The following is a 22,432-nucleotide window of genomic DNA, read 5'->3' on the forward strand; positions in this document are numbered from 1 at the left end:
TATCAACTCAACAGTATTAGAAGAAATGCTTTAATAAACTAAGACTGGAGGTAAGTCAAAGCCACATATAAATCAGCTACTTCACTTGCCTGAACAGATATAGGAGCTGACCATACAAGATATATAGCAAAATGCATTTTTTTTTAATCAAAGATTAAAATCAACCACTAATTCTTGATCATTCTATGTTCAGGTTGCACACAAAATAAAAGACTAATGACATACATAATCCAACAGTTAGACCAAAGTTTGATTCTGTACGAAGTGCTGGCTTAAAAAGAAGGTGATTGAAACTCTTACACACGATGTACTTTTAAAACACATACCACACACACACACTTCCTGCTGCATTGTTGTTAAAGGAAATCTGCTCCCATTTTACTTGCCCAGTAGATTGAAAATTCACAATAGCCCAAAAGAAACACTTGTCATGAATAAACGGAAGTGCATTTTATTAAATAAAAAGACTGCAGTGATTAGTTATACCATAGATAAAATGTTTACTTAAGAAAACATACGTATCTTAAAACAATATCCGAACAGTTCCTAAATATACCTTACTGATGAATAGTGCAAGTGTCTCCATTGGAATTGCCATTTTACTGATATTTGAAGAGGAGGACCTCCTCCTGGCATTTAAACAGGAAATCCAGCTCCCACATCAGTGGTGAAAAACAGTATTTTCAAAGTTTCATAGATATCAAGGTCAGAAGGGACCATTATGATCATCTAGTCCGACCTCCTGTACAACACAGACCACAGAAGCTCACCCACCCATTCCTGTGAAAAACCTCTCACCTATGTCTGAGCTATTGAAGTCCTCAAATCGCGGTTTAAAGACTTCAAGGAGCAGAGAATCCTCCAGCAAGTGACCCGGGCCCCATACTACAGAGGAAGGTGAAAAACCTCCAGGGCCTCTTCCAAATTTCAAAAGTTATTGCAGAATACAATTTTTTTTAAAATGTGGTAGTCCCCTGATTTTACCATGCATTAAAATGGGAGCTGCATTTCCTGTGTCCTAATCTACACCAGGTTGTAAAAACTGCAGCTTCCTATTTGATTTTAAAACTTCTAGTGCTTTTCTTTTTGTAAAATTAGTCAGTATTCAAAATATTCTTTATGTTAGAGAGTTAAGTTTTCAACTACAATTAATACTTCTGAATCTATGGTCTGCTAAAATCCATCTTGTCTACCAGAAAGTTATCTCTAACACTGGAAATGGAGGAGCCCATTGTAAGAAACTGTGAACCAATTTCCAGAGTGTATTAATAATGTTTTAACATCTGTAAGAGAAACTTTAGTGTAGTTTTATGTAAGTGTTTTGATTGTTAAATTATTGGTCAAATTGTCAATTGTAATTACAGAGCTTTTAATACTTTTCATATTTTACCAAGTCATGTACTTCATTTTGTGAATTTGTAAACCGATGGGCTGAGGACAATGCTCCCAGTCCTACAAATTGTTCAGCATCTTGTTCTATCAGCCCAAATGATCTCAGTTTTACTTTAAGAGAAGAGGTATTCTTGTCCAAATATAGCTTTAAAAATAGTTTGTTTACTGCTGATCTGTCCCTATCAGCCATAATTACTTACCAATCCAGCTTGGCCAAATAATAACTGTACAGCAGTCTTGCAGGCTCCCCGCCAAGTAGAAGGGCAAACCTGATTTAGTACTTCAGTAACAGGAGAGTCATCCCGGGCTGTAAGTCCATTATGGCAACCAGCTTCTTTGATCAGTTGTAGCATTGAGTGCTGCAAGTCACAAAAGCCTGTTACATACACTAGTCAAAACAGAGTAACATACATTTGAAAAAAATTTAATACTATATTTTGAGTTACAAACACGAAATAAAATGTTAGCAAATGTCCTTATCTTGTAATTTTGATTTGTCTGAAGGATTCATTCAAGGAAATTAAATACACACAGTAGTGTTAAATATAAAAGCTCTCTCAATCTTAACTGAAGCATTTGCTACCTGTAAACAGTCTAAGTTATAAAATGCACCTGCATAAATTGAATTATGGAAATTAGTATAATAATCGGAATACAAAAGAGAACTGCTTATGAGACACTGTAAATAATAGTTCAAAACATAATCCGTTTTTAACGTTTCCAGGAACAGGGAGCTAAGTTTACCTTGAAAAAATGAAAATGCTAATAAAGATATCCAAATAATTTTTGGATGATACTCCCACCTTACCTTCCCCCCAGATTTAGAAATCCATTTTCCCACTAGTTCTAAGAATACCTTTTGAATTCATTTGGCATGATTGGTTTTAAAATTGTAATATAATACTGAATGTTTAATATTGAATTTTTACAAGAGGTTAGATTTAGCGTTATTACCGTTTTCAGCTTTAGGTTTTCTGCTGCAGACTCATTAAAGGATATTCCTTTTAGAAAATGAGATCCTATCTGAACAGGTACAGTGGGGAGTTCACACTGAATTGGCTGAGGTGGAGTCTGCCTCCTTCCTGTTTGTTGGGCTTCAGCTTCACAACAGCAGCCCTTCAAGACAAAATGTAGATCAATGAGCAAGAAAGGGAGACAGTAAATAAAAAGCTAATAAGACCAAAATTTAAGGAATTACTATTCTTTACCATTCATTTTCAGGAGGAAAAAAGAGTAGTGGCTCTTACCTGCAAACTTGCTTCAATAGCTTTTGGATTCAAGTGGAAGCCAGCCTTCATTGCATATTCACAATGGCCTAAACTCTCCAAAGCGATTTTATATGCCTGATATTACAAAATGATTTAAGATACAAGTTAGCCATAATCAACAAGTGATGCAAAAGTGTGTGCATATACGAATTTACACTGTCATATTTCACAGCACATCCACGATCTTCTATAGACAATACTGCAAAGTCACAACCCTTTTTCAGTTGATTGAACTACATGTTTTTGTGTAACACATTCCTTCCCCGCTTCAACCCCCTACCTCCTGACTGTAGACGACATGTGGAAAAAATAAAATTAAGGTAACTAACCTGCAAAGCACTGTCAATTTTCATGTTCAGTTCTTTCAGCTGATGCTCGGGGATTGCCACACTTTGTGAGCAGAAGAGTTGCTGAACCTCAATTCCAGCCAAACACCCATCACAGCCTCTTTCTCTCAGCCGAGATGTGGCCTTTAATATAAGCCATAATCAGAAATAATCATAGTATTGGTTCAACACTGAGACAGATCTAGTCTACCCAAAATTCCCACACCAGGACCAAGAATAATAATTAACTGGAATATCCGGTGAGGATTATAGAAAAAAAAAAAAGCTATATATTAGTGATTATTTAAGAGCATAGATTTTATAGTATCTTAATACCTTACTATTATTGCGACTGGTGATTTTAGTCAATTGTGGAAATAGATGTTTCTTTTTTCTAGCTCTATAATTGAAGATAATTTGGTCTTGTGTTTTTCTCCTATTTTTTCATTTTGCATGCCTAATAGACTTGATTTGTTAGTCTCTAAGGTGCCACAAGTATTCCTTTTCTTTTTGCGGATACAGACCAACACGGCTGCTACTCCGAGACTTGATTCTGTTAATCTATATATGATTCATTATATTTTGACACATCATAATATGTTTCCTTCATAAAAGTAGCTTAACTGGGCCAAGGTCCTAAATGGCTCTTTTATCATAAAGATTAAGGCCCCAACCCAAGTACATAAGTACTTAACTTTAACCAGTTATATCAATTTCTATATAGCAACTTCCAAGAAACTCAGAGTATAAAGTACTGACCTATAGTATGTACAAGATTAGCTGACATTTTATATAATGACAACATTTGAAATCCTGATCATACTTAACAGAATTCATAGTAGATAAAGCTATGGTATAAACTTAACAACAGAAGTATGGAACAATAATATTCCCCAAAAATTGTATCTAGCAAACAGTTGTAAATCCCCATTTTATTCCAAAAAGAAAAGGAGTACTTGTGGCACCTCAGAGACTAACAAATTTATTAGAGCATAAGCTTTTCTTTTTGCGAATACAGACTAACACGGCTGCTACTCTGAAACCTGTCATTTTATTCCAGTCAGTGAGAGAAAGCAGTTGTAGCTTGTCCAGTTACAAGTAGTTCTTTTAAATTCATAGTCCAACAGGAAACTTGTCTGTTGTCCTATACCTTGCAGATGTTAGTTAATAAATGGAAATCCTGAGAGGATTTCCAGACAAGATGACTAACACGCCTATCTGTTCTGCCCAATTAGACTTCAAACGCACATACTTTAATTTTAAGGAAACCATGTACTCAAAAAGTCTAAAGCCATTTCTGCTCTAACAGATTATAAATTTAATGTCAGCTATAGAAAGAGGAAAAGCAAGTATTTTAGGTCTATTAAACTAGGTTCCCTTGAAAAGTGATTTTTCCTTGCAGGGAAGATATGGATTCCACAAGTATGTGTTTTGGAAGTATAAATCTAAAGATAATTTTGAGTAACATAATAAAATGTTTTATAATTTTGTAATTCAACCACCAGCAAGAACAGCAGCTTTTCAACAAATTGGACATAAAAGTCATGAGTAACCTTTTTAAAATACAGAATAGAATACATATTCAAAATGTTATCAAGACACCTCAAAATCATTTCGCTCTGACTTTTGCGGTGTCTTCTTTGCTTACTCTTTTGACAAAAGCAAAGGCTACTATAACTGTAAGATCAGAGAAAATTATTTTTCTAGTTAGTACTGACAGCACTTTGTGTATAATGCCATGGCTTCACTACAGACTGTTTCCTTAGTTTTTGTGAGGATTTTCACATAGAGAACAACATTTTAAAAAAATAGGAAAATTGGCTCCAGGATAATTAATAATACCTAAAACTATTTTAAGTCATTTAAAGAAAATAGGACTAAATATCAAGTTTAATGTTCCTTTAATATAAAAACAAATATGAAGAGTTTTGCATATTAGGGCAACTAATTTCAAAGTTGCCCGTTACTAATATGAAATATTCAGCTTCCATACCTCTGCAGCTCCTCTCCATGATCGTACTGCATCTTCTAGCTCAGTTGTGGGGCTCAAATTGGAGGTTCCCACCCCACTAGCATTCTTCCTTTCCTGAGCTACAGCTTCAGCAAAACAGGAGTGTGCCACTGGTTGGACCTTCTGCAAAGCTTGTGACAAAAACTGAAAGTGAACCTGCATCACTGTCAAGAAACATCGTCCAAGTAACTATGAAAGAAAACAAACACAAAAATTCAGGAGTGAGTTTGGGGTTACTTTTGGTCAGCAAATCCTGATGACTGAGTTAAACAAGTGAGTCAAGTAAGTCAAGCTTAGATGGATCAATGAAGAGCTTCCCCCCTGCCCCTTTTTATAATGCTTCACAATCAAGCATCACCAATATGAAACATAGCTAATACTTAGCTACGTTCTTAAAATACTTAAAAATCACTACAGAACACTGGGGTTATAGGTATAACACTGAATCTTTAAGTTGCAGCTTTTCTTTTGAGAGAGATCAGGCATCTGCTTGCTATGAATTTTGTCTGCATCATCTTTACAACACTTCTGTTCTCAAGTCATTGTTATTTCAAGAATGCAAATCTGAAAAGCTGATTTAACTACATAGCCATATCAAGTATATAAAAGAAACAAACAAACAAAAACAATCTTATAGTAGTATAGCATCACACAAGAAAAATGTCTTTGTCAAAACCTCACTTGTACATGATGAGTCACACTATGTTACCATGTTTGACCAACATATTAAATCTACTTTGGTTACAGTACACACCAAGCTCATCACAGTATTAAAAGGTTCATAATGAAGTTTAACATTCTGCTTGGAAGATCATCAGAAATATATGTGAAAACCTTTTGACATTTGAGACCGTGAACAAATTTTTTGGCTTCTTTGGAGAGTAATCTTGACTTATCAGGAAATAAGGTATACCTGGAAGAACTTGTACAAACTGACACCCTTAGGTCATCTGACAGGAATCACTAGAGCTAACAAAAAATTTCACTCCAAAATACTTCAAAGAAATGTATAATTTAATGCTGCTCATTGGGACAGTGGGAAGGGGGAAAAAAAGCAAAAGAGGGTCTAGAAATCCAAACAAATTATTCTCTCTTCCCCCCCACACTCTCATGAATTAAGGATGCTGTACCTATAACCACTTCCTAGCCCTTCCAAGCACACAGGGTAAGAGATGCAAAGTTGAGCCTAACTCAGATGGCTCCAAATTCCAGACCACTGGAATAGCTGTCTTTTTCCTTTGTAAATCTCCCTCTGTCATTTTACCCTTTCCCCTTAGCAATACAGCAACCCAGGATTATGCATGAGCAAACCACAAACACCTAGCATTAGAACAAGCTAAATGAAACAAGGATCACACTGTTCTAGTGAAAAGAAAAGGAGTACTTGTGGCACCTTAGAGACTAACAAATTTATCTGAGCATAAGCTTTCATGAGCTACAGCTCTACTGAATTCATCCAATGAAGTGAGCTGTAGCTCACGAAAGCTTATGCTCAAATAAATTTGTTAGTCTCTAAGGTGCCACAAGTACTCCTTTTCTTTTTGCGAATACAGACTAACACGGCTGCTACTCTGAAAACTGTTCTAGTAATTCTCTCTCTGCACCTCCTGTCAGCATGGGAGGATAGGTACAATCTTCCAACAGGCCAGAGAATGTGGGGATAAGAACAAACAGGAATACTCTATTTAGGAGTTTGCCATACAACCCTGGCGAGGGTGGGGGTGAACACTTGCAAAAGAACAAAGTTAGAACACCAGAGCAGCAAATGTTTTCAAAATTACTGTAGAAAGTAATTATTTGGATTCATGAGGCATGGGCCAGTGGGTAGTATACTGGACTAGGATTCAGAAGAAATGGGCTCTATCCTCAGCTCCTCCACTTACCCGCTTTCTGACTTTGGGCAAGTCGCTTTCCCTCTCAGTGCCTCTGTTTCCCCTCTCACCCTTTGTCTCTCTTCTATTTAGACTGTACACTATCCAAGGAATGGACCATCTCTTATGTGTGTTTATGGAGTACCTAACACAATGAGGCCTAAACCTCAGGTGAGGCCTCAAGGTATTACAGAAATACAAGTAATGAAAAAAACCCAGCATTAATGAATCCTTGTGACTTTCAGAAAGAAAAGTAGTCAAAATTACAGTTGTAATCTAAAATATTTTACATTTAAAGTGCTAATTTTTGTCTGGTACATAAGTATATACACTATAAATATAAATATGGATAAACTTCACACACAGTTTGTTCTTTTAGTTTACTGTAGTTGTCACAGAGAGAAAGAGACAAAATATGAATGTATAAATGTTTATATACATTTTACCTTCCTTTACAAAAAGTCTACCAGAACAAAACTGTTGTACCATTTTAGGAATAATGCATAAAATTTACAAAGAGTGTACAAAGGCATCCTGACTTGGAGGACAAGAAGTTATCTGGCTTATTTTCAGTTACATTCTTTTTTAAAATCAAAGTATTCAGCTACAGTGATCTTACCGGCAAGAAATAGGAGTCACACTAATAGTTATATGCATTAACAATCTACTTTAAACAACACTCTACCGGTGGCAATTTTTGTTTTCCATTGCAGCCAGTCTCCTTTTGACATTCCATTCTGGTTCAATCATTTCCCCTCTTTGTACAACGTATAACATTAAACAGTTTTGATACCATGAGTGACCTCTGCAAGCATAGTCTGCCTTATTAAAAAACTATTCAGCAGACATTCAGAACAAAACACCAACTTACTTGATGACAAAATTTAAAAGATTTATATGAAAACTGCAGGAGCCAGTGTGTAGAAAACTAGCAATCTAGACATGTCAGTGTATGGAAAATACGAAGGACTCCAACAATTCACTGGGGAAGGAAAATCCAGAGCTCATTAGGAATTTCAAGCTAGTGAGATTCTAAAGGACACTGAGGTACAAAAGGTTGAAATCTTCCCTTCCCTGGGAACTGCTCTCAAAATAAACAACCTATTTTGTTTTACAGGGACAGCACACCACATTCCTGGTACAATTTGCAATGTTAGGCAATGACATTAAAATGCTAGTATTGGGCACATAAATCCAAGTCTTCTTTATAAAATCTATGTTTTGTTTTTTAAATCTAGATATTAACTCTCCTCTACTTCTGTGATTGTTCAGAGGTATTTCCAATGGTTAAAATAAAATAGTATCACTGGAATGGGGATTCTTGCAATGTTCCATCCTGCTAGATTAAGGACTTGTTTCAGAGGCCAGACACTTCCTTGTAAGAACTCATCTTTTTAAAGATATTTTTCTAAAGAGCTGAATCCCTCTCTTCACTGGGGGATGTAACTGCCAGCATCAAATCCTTGATAAATACTCTCAAGGTAGGTCTAGAGATCAAAGTACAGTACTTCTAGCAAAACCTGGAGAACCATCTGTGTGAATAACATAAGAATATAGAGTAGTTGTAGCCATGTTGGTCCCAGGGTATTAGAGAGACAAGGTGGGTTAGGTAATATCTTTTATTGGACCAACTTCTGTTGGTGAGAGAGACAAGTTTAAAAAAGAGCTCTCTGTAAGACTGAAAGCTCGTCTCTCTCAACTACACAAGTTGGTCCAACAAAAGATACTACCTCACCCATCTTGTGTCTCTAATAAGAATATAGAGGTCTCCTGCTGTCCCATCTATCAAAATTGGATAGTACGGAGGGCACAGTTAAAATTGCCATTCTGAACTTATTCCTCTTTGTTCACATTTTGGGACTTGAGTTTTCCTCTTGGGGACTACAAAGAAGGAGAGCCATACTGGGTCAGACCAAAGGTCCATCTAGCCCACTATCATGTCTTCTGACAGTGGCCAATACCAGGTGCCCCAGAGGGAATGAACAGAACAGGTAATCAAGTGATCCACTCCCTGTAACCCAACATTCTTGAGAATATCTAAAACAGGGATCAGCCTGATTCCCCACAATTTGCAAAAGATAAAATGGCTTCTGCCTCCTTTTCTGGAATCCTGGATATTGCAGATATGATGAAGTGAGGTTTCTGTGTCCTCACAAACATTTACCCTTGAGAAATAAATCTCCACCACTTGTATACCATTCCTATCCTTTACTATATCATCAGGAAGACACAAATGTCTCTCCTTATCTCAATGGCTGTACAATCTTGCGTGGAGGAATCTGGCATCATGTTTGGACAGCTGAGACTAGTGTGGCTGTTGGAGACATAATGTGTAGTACAGCCTCCCTTACCTCTGATACTCCAAGATCTGTTGAGGCTCTGCTTCCTCTGTACAGCTTCTAGCTATAGACATGCAAGAAGCTATTATGAAAATATTCCCTTCTAGCAGGCCCTGAAGCTTGAAAATCACACTTCATGTCCGTACATTCAGCAACTGCTTTCTCCAAATTTGTATAACAGTAGCAGTTAGGGTCCCCCAATCCAAGACAAGAGACCCTTTGTTCTAGGCGCTGTACAAACATATTTGAAAGTTCCTTTCCACAGAGAGTTTACAACTTTGGTTTATGAGAAGACACAAGCAAGTGTGTGAAAAACAAGTGGGTGGAAGGGAAGAATAAACTAATAGTAAAACAAGCATGGTTTTACATAACAAATAATAGTTTAAGTTCACTACCTGACTAACCACTGTTTTTGGCAGCAATTCTCAGATATCACAGTGCTGAAGCAAGACATGGAGAATGATAAAGTAATGATTTTATATGATTTTTGGGGGAGTTCCCTCTCCTCATGTATGTCCTCTACAATAGAAAAATCTATACTTTCACATTTTAGTATTTTTAAAAATATTTTTCTCTTCTCAGACAGGGAAGGCAATCTAAAACACAGCACACACATTTTAAAAGGGTATCTATGTTATGAAGGAGTGAGGATCAGTAAGTTGATGAGCTTCTTCATAATCAGTACAAAAATATTGAGAAAGCTTTGTGATGTGCTTGTACTTTTGCAGCAAGCTTATATACTTGGCTTCATTTTGGAAGAATGCTCTATATCTGACTGCTTATGTCTTTTCCACAACAGATGGTAAAGTAACACATATATGAGAAATCATGACTATGCAACAAAAATAAAAAATGACACCTGTCACTTCAAATTAGTATGGAGATGCCTAAAGGTATCTACTGAAATTCTATTTCATGGTTACATATTAACAAAATAGAAAATGTAACTAATAAAGCCAATTGTAGAGGATAGCTTAGTTAGTTGCTGATTTGTTGTAATCTTCTTTAAATTTAACTATTTATAAACCATTTTAAAATAGCCTTGGCAAGCCACTTAATTGACTGGTCAACTGACTACCTATCATTTGACCACTGTCAAATATTCCAACAAGAATACCTTGACGTATGTGCTGGCCTACCTTTTTGATTGCCTCATGGTGCTATCTGCTAGCAAGCCTACTTAAATGTCATGATCACTAACTCTACTACAGGGATTGGCAACCTTTGGCACGCAGCCCACCAGCGTAAGCCCCCTGGTGGGCCGGGCCAGTTTGTTTACCTGCCGCGTCCGCAGGTTCAGCCGATCACAGCTCCCACTGGCCACGGTTCACCGCTCCAGGCCAATGGGGGCTGCGGGAAGCAGCAGCCAGCACGTCCCTCGGCCTGCACCGCTTTCCGCAGCCCACATTGGCTTGCAGCGGCGAACCGCGGCCAGTGGGAGTCGCGATCAGCCAAACCTGCGGACGCAGCAGGTAAACAAACCGGCCCGGCCAGCCGGGGGCTTACCCTGCCAAGCCGCATGCCAAAGGTTGCCGATCCCTGTTCTACTACATACTAATACCATTTGCTGAGAAAAAAAGTGAACTGAAATTTGTATGTATGTATATCTTTATTTGTATATCAGGCCATCAATCTACATAGCGATTTACAAAAATTAACAAGTTAAAAGACATGGTCCCTGCCCGGAAGAGACTAGATAAAACATACAGAAATTAACTCAGAAGGGAATGGGGGAGTGAAAAGAGGATTCAGTCATTAAACCTCATCCCCAAACATAAAGAGAAAAGATGTACAGCCACTAAGCTGCTTGAAGAGTTGGCCAGCTGCCTACCTAGCATATGTGCATTTAAAAATGACATTTTCTTTTATACTTGCTATGCTTATTTTGTTTAATTTCATTTTTCTTTTATAACTGTTCAATATTGAATAACATTCACATTTAAATGCTAAACCTACCATTGCTAAAAAAAGAATTTCATTTTTTCGAATTTCATTTCATTATGTTTCACATTTTTCTTAGTTAAAATAACTCAGCTAAGTAATTTTTTTTTTTTTTTTTTTTTTTAATAATTAGGCACAAGTATCTAAGGCTAAACCAAATGGAGACCATAAAGTCTTAACCTTTTTTTTTTTCTCTATATTTATGTTCTAATAAATTAGTGCTTTAAAATAGTTGACATATTTTACATCATTTGACAATATTTGACCAATCAACTAGCCATCTGACCAGTTATTTTTTGACCACTCAAATGCCCAATCCTACTTTAAAAAAAAAAAATCCAAAAGTTATGAAGATGTAAGTGAATTGTAATGTAATGTAAAGAACTGACATTAAAGATCATTGGCATTAGACCATGTCACTGCCTCAAGGCTAAATTTCTATCAAAAACAAAACAAAACAAGCTTTTGCCTGAGCCATTAAAGTTAGCTCTTTGTATGAGGGCATAGTGCACATCCAAGAGCACATCAAGTTAAGGCAACACTGTTTATTTTAATAGCGCATAAAGGCATACAATGTATTTTCCATAATGTCATCTTACAATTTTGCTGGGTGTATTACATATTTGTCTATGATTCTTCAGGAAACTTTTTTTTAGCTGTTATTTTTCCATATCTTTAGGGTGAAGCATGACCTATGATGTCTTGACCCTGAAGGTACACTTCTGTAATTTTTGAAAAGTTGAACTGGACTTTTTAAAGAGAGTTCCAGTTTACCTCTTTGAACAACTGGAATAATGACATTTTCCAATCCAATCATGTTAACTGTGTATTTTGGTTATTTAAGGGGGAACATAAGTACTTCCCTGAGATACAGTTTTGATTGGAAAAAATGGTACAGTAACAAGGACTATGAGCAATAAATTAATCACTCTGTTACTGTTGCACCTAGACACCCTGAGATCAGGACCCCACTGTACTAGAAACTGTACAAACACATAGCAAAAAAGACAGTCCTCTGTCCTAAAGAGATTACAATCTAAATGGAAAAGGAGTACTTGTGGCACTTTAGAGACTAAAATTTATTAGAGCATAAGCTTTCGTGAGCTACAGCTCACTTCATCGGATGCATTTGGTGGAAAAAACAGACGGGAGATTGATATACACACACAGAGAACATGGAACAATGGGTTTATCATACACACTGTAAGGACTCTCCTTACAGTGTGTATGATAAACCCATTGTTCCATGTTCTCTGTGTGTGTATATCAATCTCCCCTCTCTTTTTTCCACCAAATGCATCCGATGAAGTAAGCTGTAGCTCACGAAAGCTTATGCTCTAATAAATTTGTTAGTCTCTAAGGTGCCACAAGTACTCCTTTTCTTTTTGCGAATACAGATTAACACGGCTGCTACTCTTAAATCTAAATGGAGAAATTTTTCAGAGTAGCAGCCGTGTTAGTCTGTATTCGCAAAAAGAAAAGGAGTACTTGTGGCACCTTAGAGACTAACCAATTTATTAGAGCATAAGCTTTCGTGAGCTACAGCTCACTTCATCTAATAAATTGGTTAGTCTCTAAGGTGCCACAAGTACTCCTTTTCTTTTTGCTAAATGGAGAAAGACTATTAAAATGTGGGAGGGGAAACAGATTAACAGAGAGATTAAGTGACCTTTCTAAATCACAGCACAGAACTGAGCCAGGCACTGAACCTAGGTCTCTCAAGTCCTAATCCAGGTCCCTAATCACTATATGCCATGTTACTTAAAGTACCAAAATGAAGCTTTAGACAGAATTTTCACTTAGTATTTTGGAAGTAATAGCAGATTATTTAACTGTTAAAAATCTTTGTGGCTTTAGAATTTCCTCATGTGGCTAGATGACTGATGTACTGGTTTTAAAAGTCTTTGGTCCTTTTCACTACAAACTAAGAGCCTGATATCAGTCTCAGGGTACTGCTTAACAATGGTGACTCATACCTCTGTTTTCCCTTCCAGACAGCCATTAAAATATAGTGTTTTGTTTTTATTTTGCTGACTAAAATGATTCTCCTTATAATAGAATTTTAAGGATTTTCAGACATTGTAATTAAAGCTGAAAGTTATATACTATTGTAGATTATAAGGCAAGTTTATATACTTTAAAAGTTCATGTGACACCTTAGAGACTCACAAATTTATTTGAGCATAAGCTTTCGTGAGCTACAGCTCACTTCATCGGATGCATTCAGTGGAAAATACAGTGGGGAGATTTATATATATGAGAACATGAAACATGTATTTTCCACTGAATGCATCCGATGAAGTGAGCTGTAGCTCACGAAAGCTTATGCTCAAATAAATTTGTGAGTCTCTAAGGTGCCACAAGTACTCCGTTTCTTTTTGCAAATGCAGACTAACATGGCTGCTACTCTGAAACCTGTTTAAAAGTTCAGTTTGTAAAATTAACTGACACCATATAACAATCTTCTCAATGTAAGATTTTAGCTAAAACACAACTCCATGTAAAGCTAGTTTTGAACTTGATAAGATTTTCTCTGTAGCATATTCCCAAGAGTGTCTTCACTGTTCTGCCCTTGTTTCCTTCTCCACTCAGAAGCAATGTCAGCAGGCACAGCTGCTCACAATGGATGTGGTTATACCAAGGCAGCAGTGTAACTAGCCTGATTTGTTATTGTAAAGAACTCATTAGCAAAGTACTATTTTGCCACTGGCCGTTTAAAACACAGCAAGCGACGAAGTGAATCAGATGTAATAGTCTAATTGTTCAATTGGATTATAGTTTTGCAGTAACAGACGTTCAGGTTCACATCAGCTTGCTCACCAATGAATGACTGTCAGCTAAAGCTCATGACTTACTAATATGCAAACCGAGAATGGGTACAAGGATTTTCAACTAATTTGTGAACAGGGAAAAGTATTAGTCATATCCACTGAAGAAGAATCACTGTAAAATTATAGGTTTGAATAAAAATCTAGAAAGTGTGTGTTGATTACTAAGAACTATTCCATACAATATAAAAAAAACATTTTAATCTATTTTTTTTTTTTAGCTTTTAGAACATTATAGACAAGAAAGGAAACCTACAACCAAAGTTCCAAGCTCAGCAAGGTCATTGTCATAAACTATTTAAAAATTTGTTGCATTGGATAATAAGGTATGAACTCTAGGCTTCAAGATTTTTTTAAAAAAACTTCTCCCTTCCTTTCAACCACCCTTAAAACTTAATTACTGCTGGGACTCTAGACATAGTGAACTCAACAGGTCATTTATTGGGAGGAGATAACAAATGTATCAGTAGATGGTTCTGGCGTGCCTCTGTATTACGTTATTCTCAGTTATTTTGCAACCTGAAAGCCTCCCCCCTCCCTAAATATTGGTCTACCAATTCCCACTCCCTGCATGGCTATTTTTCTTTCCCCCTGGTAATCGCTGAAGTAAAGGACGATCTTTCACACAAGTTAATGTCTCTCTCAAATGTATCTAGTTTGCAAATGTATGTAAGATCTCTATAGACCAGGGATCAGCAACCTGCGGCATACGTGCCAAAGGCAGCAAGCATGCCAATTTTTACTAGCATGCTGCCGTCAGCCGGGGTCCTGGCCGCTGGCCCTGCTCAGCCCACTGCCGGCCTCGGTGAACGGAACCCCAGGCCGGCAGCGGGCTGAGCAGGGCCAGCAGCCAGGACCCCGGCTGACAGCTGCATGCTAGTAAAACTCCAGACCGGCAGCAGGCTGAGCCACCGGTCTGGGGTTCTGTCCACCAGCCCCGCTCAGCCCACTGACGGTCTGGAGTTCCAGCTGCCAGCCCCTTGCCAGCTGGAGTCTCGGCCGCCAGCCTCACTCAGCCCGCTGCCGGCCTGAGTGAACGGAACCCCCAGCCAGCAGTGGCTAAGCGGGACCAGCGGCTGGGACCCCGGCTAGCAGGAGCCAGCAGAACCCCAGACTGGCAGCGGGTGAGCCGCTGCCAGTCTGGGGTTCTGTCCGCCACCCAGTTCAGCCCGCTGACCTGTCTGGGGTTCCGGCCGTTGGCCCCTTGCCAGGTGGGGTCCAAGCCATTGGACCTCAGCCTGCTACCGGCCTGGGATACCAGCAGCTGGACCCGCTCACCTCGCTGCTGGTCTGGGGTTCCAGCCCGGCCCCCTGCCAGCCGGGGTCCGGGCCTCCGGCCCTGCTCAGCCCTCCTGCCAACTTGGGGTACCAGCAGCCAGCCCAAGGCTCTGCTCCTGGCCTGGGCCCAGCGCTCTGCAGCTCTTATCAAAACCTAAACTACAATTAGCTTAAAAACTTGAAAACTTTGTATATTACAGTAATCATTAAAAAATGTATAATGTTAATAAATACATAGGTTTGATGAAACAAAGTAGTTGTACTTATGTGCCTGTGCTTAATTTGTGTTTTTGATTATTTACTTTCTAAAAAAATCTCATATGTCTCACACCCCCAGAAAGGGCATCTCGCACCCCAGGTTAAGAACCACTGCACTAATCTCATAAGATCTGCATTTTAATTTAATTTTAAATGAAGTTTCTTAAACATTTTAAAAGCCTTGTTTACTTTACATACAACAATTATTTAGTTATATAATATAGACTTATAGAGAGAGACCTTCTAAAAACATTAAAATGTATTACCGGTACGCAAAACCTTAAATTAGAGTGAATAAATGAAGACTCAGCACACCACTTCAGGGATGCCGACCCCTGCTATAGACCACTCCATATACGATCTAAAGTGAAGTTTTACTCTTGAAAAGTAACTGAAGATTGGCATAATGGGGTTAGATTTTTATTGTCTCACTGATTCTAGACCAAATATGCAGTTTACAAATAAAAAGATGAGTTTTGTTCTAGACTTCAAGTCCAGCTAGATTCTTTCCTTCAAATGCATCACCACCAATAATTGATTCTAAAGGCCAAATGATTCTCTTTGATGTGTCTGCAACTTCACTAGCCTTCAAGGAGAGTGAATAGGTTCAAGTGGCCTCATCTGGCCTGCGGACTATACGTGGTTATGTGTAAAGGAGAAAAGAACCCAGTATGATCACTAGAAAAGCTATCTTTACTCGTCAACTGAGGAAATTTGACATGGAATCAGTGAGACAGAAAATAAATCTAACAATGCCTTGTTCTTGGTTGTTTCTTAAAAAAAGTAAGTGTCCCTTTTCATACTAGTAGCACACTAAATCATTCCAAACAGTTATCTTCTTTGAAGTAACTCTAGAGATGAGAGTCTTTTATCTTCCCATATCTTGTAGATTAGGTCTTCACAACCAGGAAAAAGTCCATATAGACCTAAAGGCTGAGTACTGGCTAAGTCTTGTGTTGTTTTCTTTAAATAGCTGGTTCTTTCCCTCATCACATTTTCCTATGTTGCCAAATATAAGGGAATTCGTCATAAGCAGATCAGGTCAGAGAGTAGCCACAGCTAGATCAATTCCCTTCTGTCACTTGCCACAGTAGAACCAGTATTGGGTATTACATGTTAAATTTCCAGTAAATTAAGTTATCCTTGCTCTATGGATCCACACAGCCCCAGCAAGCTGATATTGGGTCTCTTCCCCTGCCAGAAAGAAGTCTTGCATATCCTATCCAGATCTTTCTTGAACTAATACAGCAGTAAGACTGGCAAGACCTGTAACCATCTGGGTAATATACTCAGCTGTATCAAGTTAACTCTTTCAACACTGAAAATAAAAGGTTGTTCCCTCTAAATCAGGAGCTCTCAAACTAGGGGTCGTGACCCCCAGGAGGTCGCAAGGTAAGTTACATGGGGGTCGCAAGCTGTCAGCTCCTTGGCGCTGACAGCCCCAAGTCTCCATTAAATTACATTATCCCCCATTTTTAATTTATAAGGGGGGGGGTCACACTCAGAGCTTGCTGTTTGGAAGGTCACCAATACAAAAAGTTTGAAAATGACTGCTCTAGATTATATCTTCCTTTAGGCTATGTAAACAAGAGAAGGGTTTAAGCATAAGAAAGACCAAATATCATGAGAGTGATTATGACACCCAGGTATCTGAAGATTTCTACAGTTTGTAAAGAATTCCAGGCTGAAGAGAAGAGGTACTAACCCCCATCACACAACACAGTCCATTTAAGCATCTCCAAGGGGGAAGATGGATTCATTCTAGTTTCTGCAAGTTTTCCTTTGGCTAAATCCCATTTTCAGACTGTGAAAAGTCATTTTCCTTGGAAACTATGGCTCTCTGTGAATTATAAATCTTTAACGACTTGTTACGCATCAATGAACTAATGGTATTCCATTACCCTACAATAAGAACTTGACCCTCTACCACACCAGTATTGGTAATATTAATAAATCATGTTTAAGGCTATGTTTTAGTCATGGCTATTTTTAGTAAAAGTCACAGAGAAGTCATGGGCAGTAAACAAAAATTCACGTACTGAGACCTGTCCATAACTTTTACTATATACCCCTGACTAAAACCTGAGTTGAGGGGACGGGAGCTGGGGAGGGTGGCGGGTTCAGGGGGAAGGGGCAGAATGGCGCACAGCCCAGAACCCCCACTGGTAGTGGGAGTTGGGGAGAGTTGACTAGCAGGCTCCCTACATGGCTCTGCGCCTCCCCCTCCAGCAGCAGCAGAGTTTGGGTGTGGAAGGGGGCAGGGACAGGGGCACGGGACGAGATAAGGCAGGCTCTGGGCAGCACTTACCTGGGGGGCTCCCTGGAAGTGGCAACATCCCCCTCACACAGATGCTAGGTGGAGGCTAGGCCAGGCAGCTTTGCGTGCTGCTTCCCCCTACAGGCACCGCCCCCACAGTTCCTGGCCAATGGAAGCTGTGAAGCCAGCGCTCTGGGCAGAGGCAGCGCGCAGAGCTGCCTGGCCACGCCTCCGCCTAGCAGCTGAGCAAGGGGGACGTTGCCCCCCAGGTAAGCGCTGCCCAGAGCCCGCCTCACCCCATCCCATGCCCCAACCCCCTACCACACCCAAATGCTGCTGCTGTGGGGGTGGGAGGGCCTGGTGACCCAAGACTGCCCCAACAGCGGCCAACGTGACTGGCGCAGGGGCCGCCTGAGCTGCCCCTGAGCCAGGCACACCAGCCGCTGCAGAAGTCATGGAGGTCACGGAATCCATGACAAACTTGCAGCCTTAATCATGTTTTATTACAGGAGTGCCTAGGGACTAACCAAGTTCAGGGGCCCATTGTACTAGGCACTGCACAAAAACATCAGTAGACAGTTCATGCCCAAAGAACTAACAAATTTATAGACAAGATAGACGAAGGGTAGGGAAAAGAGATATAACATATAAGTAAAGTGATAATATATGATAATAGTGAACGTCATGTTATTTCCATGGTTTTTTTGGGTGGGTAATGTGGTTAGGAAAGGATTAGCTAAGTGAAAATAAGAGAGAGGCAGGTGAGAAATGGGAGGAATGTCTATAGCTGAAAGGGTGATGTTTGCTTTTTAATAAATTCTCCCTCCATCACTAAATATAATTGAATGGATCTTACCTAGTTTAGCTGGTACCCCGACATCCAAAAGATGAGCTCATCTTTACACTCTGATTGGTGTGGGAGAAAAATAAAGATCATATGTGAAGAAGATTTGAACTTTGGAAACAATAATATGAAGTGCCCTACAGACAATATTAAGTGTCCATAGGACCACTCAATATAAAAATTATTCTTCGATTTCTACCACACTGGTCGGGGGCTCACGGCCCCTGCTCTAACCCTGCTGCAAGCTGCGGGTTGTGGGTGCATAGCCCTGGCCTCCACCACAAGCACACAGCCCCGGCTCCCACCCGCAACCCTGCCTCAAGCCGCGGGCACAGGACCCCAGCTGCAGCCCCGCCACTTACCTGGTAGGTTCCTCGGGTCAGCAGCGGTCAGCAGGGTCTCCACTCCACATGCTGTGCCTGCCACAAGCACTGGCTCCAGCTTCCATTGGCCGGAAGCTGTAGGGGCGGGACTTACTTGGAGGCACGAGTAGCATGCAGCGCCCCAGGTCAGGGTCAGCCAGGAGGGGTCTGCGCCCTGTCTGTGCCCACAGCTCCCATTGGCTGCGATGGAGCCAGTGGTCGTGGTAGGTGCAGCATGCAGAGACCCCTCCCCCTGGCCTTCTCACGCCTAGGGGCTGCAAGGTCCTGCTGCCCACCGTTTCCTGGGAGCCACCCCAAATAAGCACCGCTGGGACCCCAGGTGAGTCCTCATCATTGTACTCCTCTAGCCCCGAGCCAAAATATCAGGACAAATGGCATCCCAATCATACATCGGTCGGGACACAGGACAAACAACTAAATATTGGGACAGTCCCGATTTGTCAACTCTCGACTGGATTACAACAATACAATTCACCTAGGCTTAAAGTCTTCAGCACTTAAACACCAACTAATACACGACACTGAAGAACATCTCCCCAGCAACGCAGGCCACTGCAAGCATATCAAGCCTGCCCTCTGCTCTCCACACTGGCTTCCCATGTAATACTAAATCAAGTTCAAGCTCTCAGTCCTTATATTCAAAGCACTGTATGGCCTGAGCCCCGGATAGCTAGAAGACTGCCTAAAGCTCCAGAATGAAGACTATGGGCAACAAGTAGAGTCTGCTGGCACAATGGTATTCTCTACAATAAGGGTCCAGCTCATCTGTATGGGAGACAACCTTCACAGGGGCTGGTCCAAGACTGTGAAATAAACTCCCTCAAGAACTAAGGACCACCTTCCACTCCAAGTGCAAGGCACGTTTCTTTGACCTTCCTTCTCTAACAAATACATAGCAACATACACTGAAAAAAACCCTACTAAAATAAGATAGACCACTGCACACGCTTCTCCCCCAGGGAGAGGAGGAGAGAATACATAACATGTGACAGATGTTAGCCACGTTGCTTAATGCATTACTTGATGGCACTGAGGTATTATGGTGATGAGTGTAGTATTAGAACCTATACAATAAAAAATATTTGCAGAATCAGGATTTTAGAATGGATTCCTTAAAATAACCCTTAAAAAGTTACCACTCCCAAATTCTCACTCAGGAATCTTCACAAGAAATTAGACATATTAAGGGCAATCAATGTATTCAAAAGCATTCTAAGATTTTTAACGGCATATAATGAAAATTCTATTCTAAATATTGCATAAAAAGGAGTGGATAATCTTAATGTTACATTAAGAGATATGCGCATGTGCGCGCACACAAAATATTAATATTTCTACTTCAGTCTGCAGAGTATATAAAAGCCAATAAATTGATGTATCAGATTAGCTAGAAATGTACTGTGCAAAATAACTACATAACTAATAACTTTCACTGGGTTTTTTTTGTTTGTTTTTTTTTTAAAAAAGACTACCTCCAAGAACTCAGACATACAATCATCTTATGAAAAGTTCAAACATGAAGATCTCTTTATTTTATATAGATAGAATGTCACATTTTAAATTATCAACACAAAACAGCTAGTCCTGGTCAGTTGAGAAATGCCGGCTAGTTTAACACTGTCTTAAGAAGCAAAGAAATTTGTGTTATTGAAATCCATGCTTTTAGAATAGGATTCTATAGAACCAAGCTGATTGGGAATGGTTATCTAATATTAGACATAACCCTACAGCAGAAAGATTGACTGTGTGAGCTTACTGCACATGATCAGCTGCACTGAGGGCTGCAATTTCAAATCTAGCACTTCCCAACCTACAAAAAAGTTAGAGAAAGTAGTGATGGTAGAATAGTTGTATAAAATTGTATAATTTCTTCCAAAAGGGAACATTAATCTTATCCCACCCAATAATCCAGCAATATTTTTGTTAAGAACTGAAATTTCTCTCTAACATGAAAATTTTGTTTTTAAAAAAAAAAATCTCATAAATTTAGTGTCAGCTAGTGGCTACCCTTTCTTTCAGGGTAGGGAACAGAAGAAAAAAAAACGATCAAGAAACAAGAGTGTTGGCCCAGTAACTTGGTTTTTTCCACATACTTCTCAAATAATGAAGTTACCTCCAATTTAACCATATAAGTCAAAACTTAGTTTGGTGAACTTAAGATACAATAGGTAGTAACAGCAGCAAAGCAGAACAGACGAGACCACCATTTTTGTTTGGAAAACAATCCAAGGAAAGTTTCCTTTGAATTCCTACAGGGTTTCTACCCTAGTCAAGCATTTCCATTTTACATCCATTTACATTCTACATTGTTATCTTGATATTTGTCTATACTGGAGCTAATACATTATTTCCAGACCCAGGTATCTTTCATAATAATTGTTTAAACGGTAGCAACCACAGGTTAGGTTCAAAGAGACAAGAAGTGACCAGCAGATAAGGACCTGGGAAAATATTCAGAGATACCACAGCAGTTTCCAAGCACAGAAAATTAGATTTTGTCATCTGTATTTCGGGCATACAGTCATTAATATTTTTCTATCAGTTATTACACAAATAACTTAGTGGTAAATCACACACATTTTGGTAGTGACTTATGCTGACTGGATCATATTCCATTTGTTTTGTCTGAAGCTCACAGAAATAATGTCTGCTTTACAGCTGCATCTGTCTTCACGCCTGGATGCTTCAAACAGAAGAACTACTGATTTGGAAAACTAGAGATGGCTCAAAAAAATCTGTGGCCTTATTTCATAATGAGGTTCACAACAACAAAAAAAAGATCAGTGAGAAAGGAAAATTATATCTGCATTCACAAAGTAGGTTCTAGTTACCCCAATTAAGAGAGAGAATCCAATAAATTTCATTTTTTCCCCTAAATGTCCAAGAGTAGATCAGAATCATAATATTTAGTTAAATATCTGCTCTGAAATCCCAGAACTTTTACTAACATGGCTTGGTTTTATCCTAATGTTAGACGCTGACATTTGTGGTCACCTGATGTGAGATATCAAAACAGCGTCATCCCCGAGGAAGGCAAAAATCAACATGTTTTGTGAATTCACGGAGCTGAACTAGCTGCCCAGAAACTCATACATTTATTCATTCAAGAGAGACTGAGAATTGAGCCAAGATAAAAGTCAGAGACCAAGAACTTTAGAAGTTAAAGTGGAAAGGTTCTCATCCAGTAACTAGCAAAAATTAACATTTTTTCCCCGATTAAAAACCCCTCTCTTGTCAATACTGTACTACTAAAGACGACTGTATTAGACTATTAGCCTACAAAAAAAGGAGACAAAAAAGGTACACCACTGAGGTTGCACCAATATTTATAACTGATATATCTTGGTACTATTTCCTTATTTTACCTGCTAGTGAGTGAAATAATCTGAGTGTCCGGATTATATGGGAACGAAGCAACCAAAGTTATCCTAATCAA

General features: G+C 39.2%; 1 protein-coding gene across 3 annotated transcripts in view; it reads right to left on the reverse strand.

The window, feature by feature from the left end:
• The window catches only part of GARRE1 (granule associated Rac and RHOG effector 1), a 113,215-nt gene that overhangs the window by 23,622 nt on the left and 67,161 nt on the right, over positions 1–22,432 (reverse strand). For all 3 annotated transcript variants that reach the window (XM_038368012.2, XM_038368008.2, XM_038368009.2), the window contains 5 exons: positions 4,980–5,186; positions 2,990–3,130; positions 2,640–2,735; positions 2,347–2,508; positions 1,593–1,751 (listed from right to left, as the gene is read on the reverse strand). In XM_038368012.2, the coding sequence (XP_038223940.1) occupies positions 1,593–1,751; positions 2,347–2,508; positions 2,640–2,735; positions 2,990–3,130; positions 4,980–5,159 (738 nt within the window). In that variant the 5' untranslated portion in view covers positions 5,160–5,186. The remainder of the gene's footprint in view (positions 1–1,592; positions 1,752–2,346; positions 2,509–2,639; positions 2,736–2,989; positions 3,131–4,979; positions 5,187–22,432) is intronic.

This window comes from Dermochelys coriacea, chromosome 12, assembly GCF_009764565.3.
Source record: "Dermochelys coriacea isolate rDerCor1 chromosome 12, rDerCor1.pri.v4, whole genome shotgun sequence".
In the NCBI taxonomy this organism is placed as follows: domain Eukaryota; kingdom Metazoa; phylum Chordata; order Testudines; family Dermochelyidae; genus Dermochelys; species Dermochelys coriacea.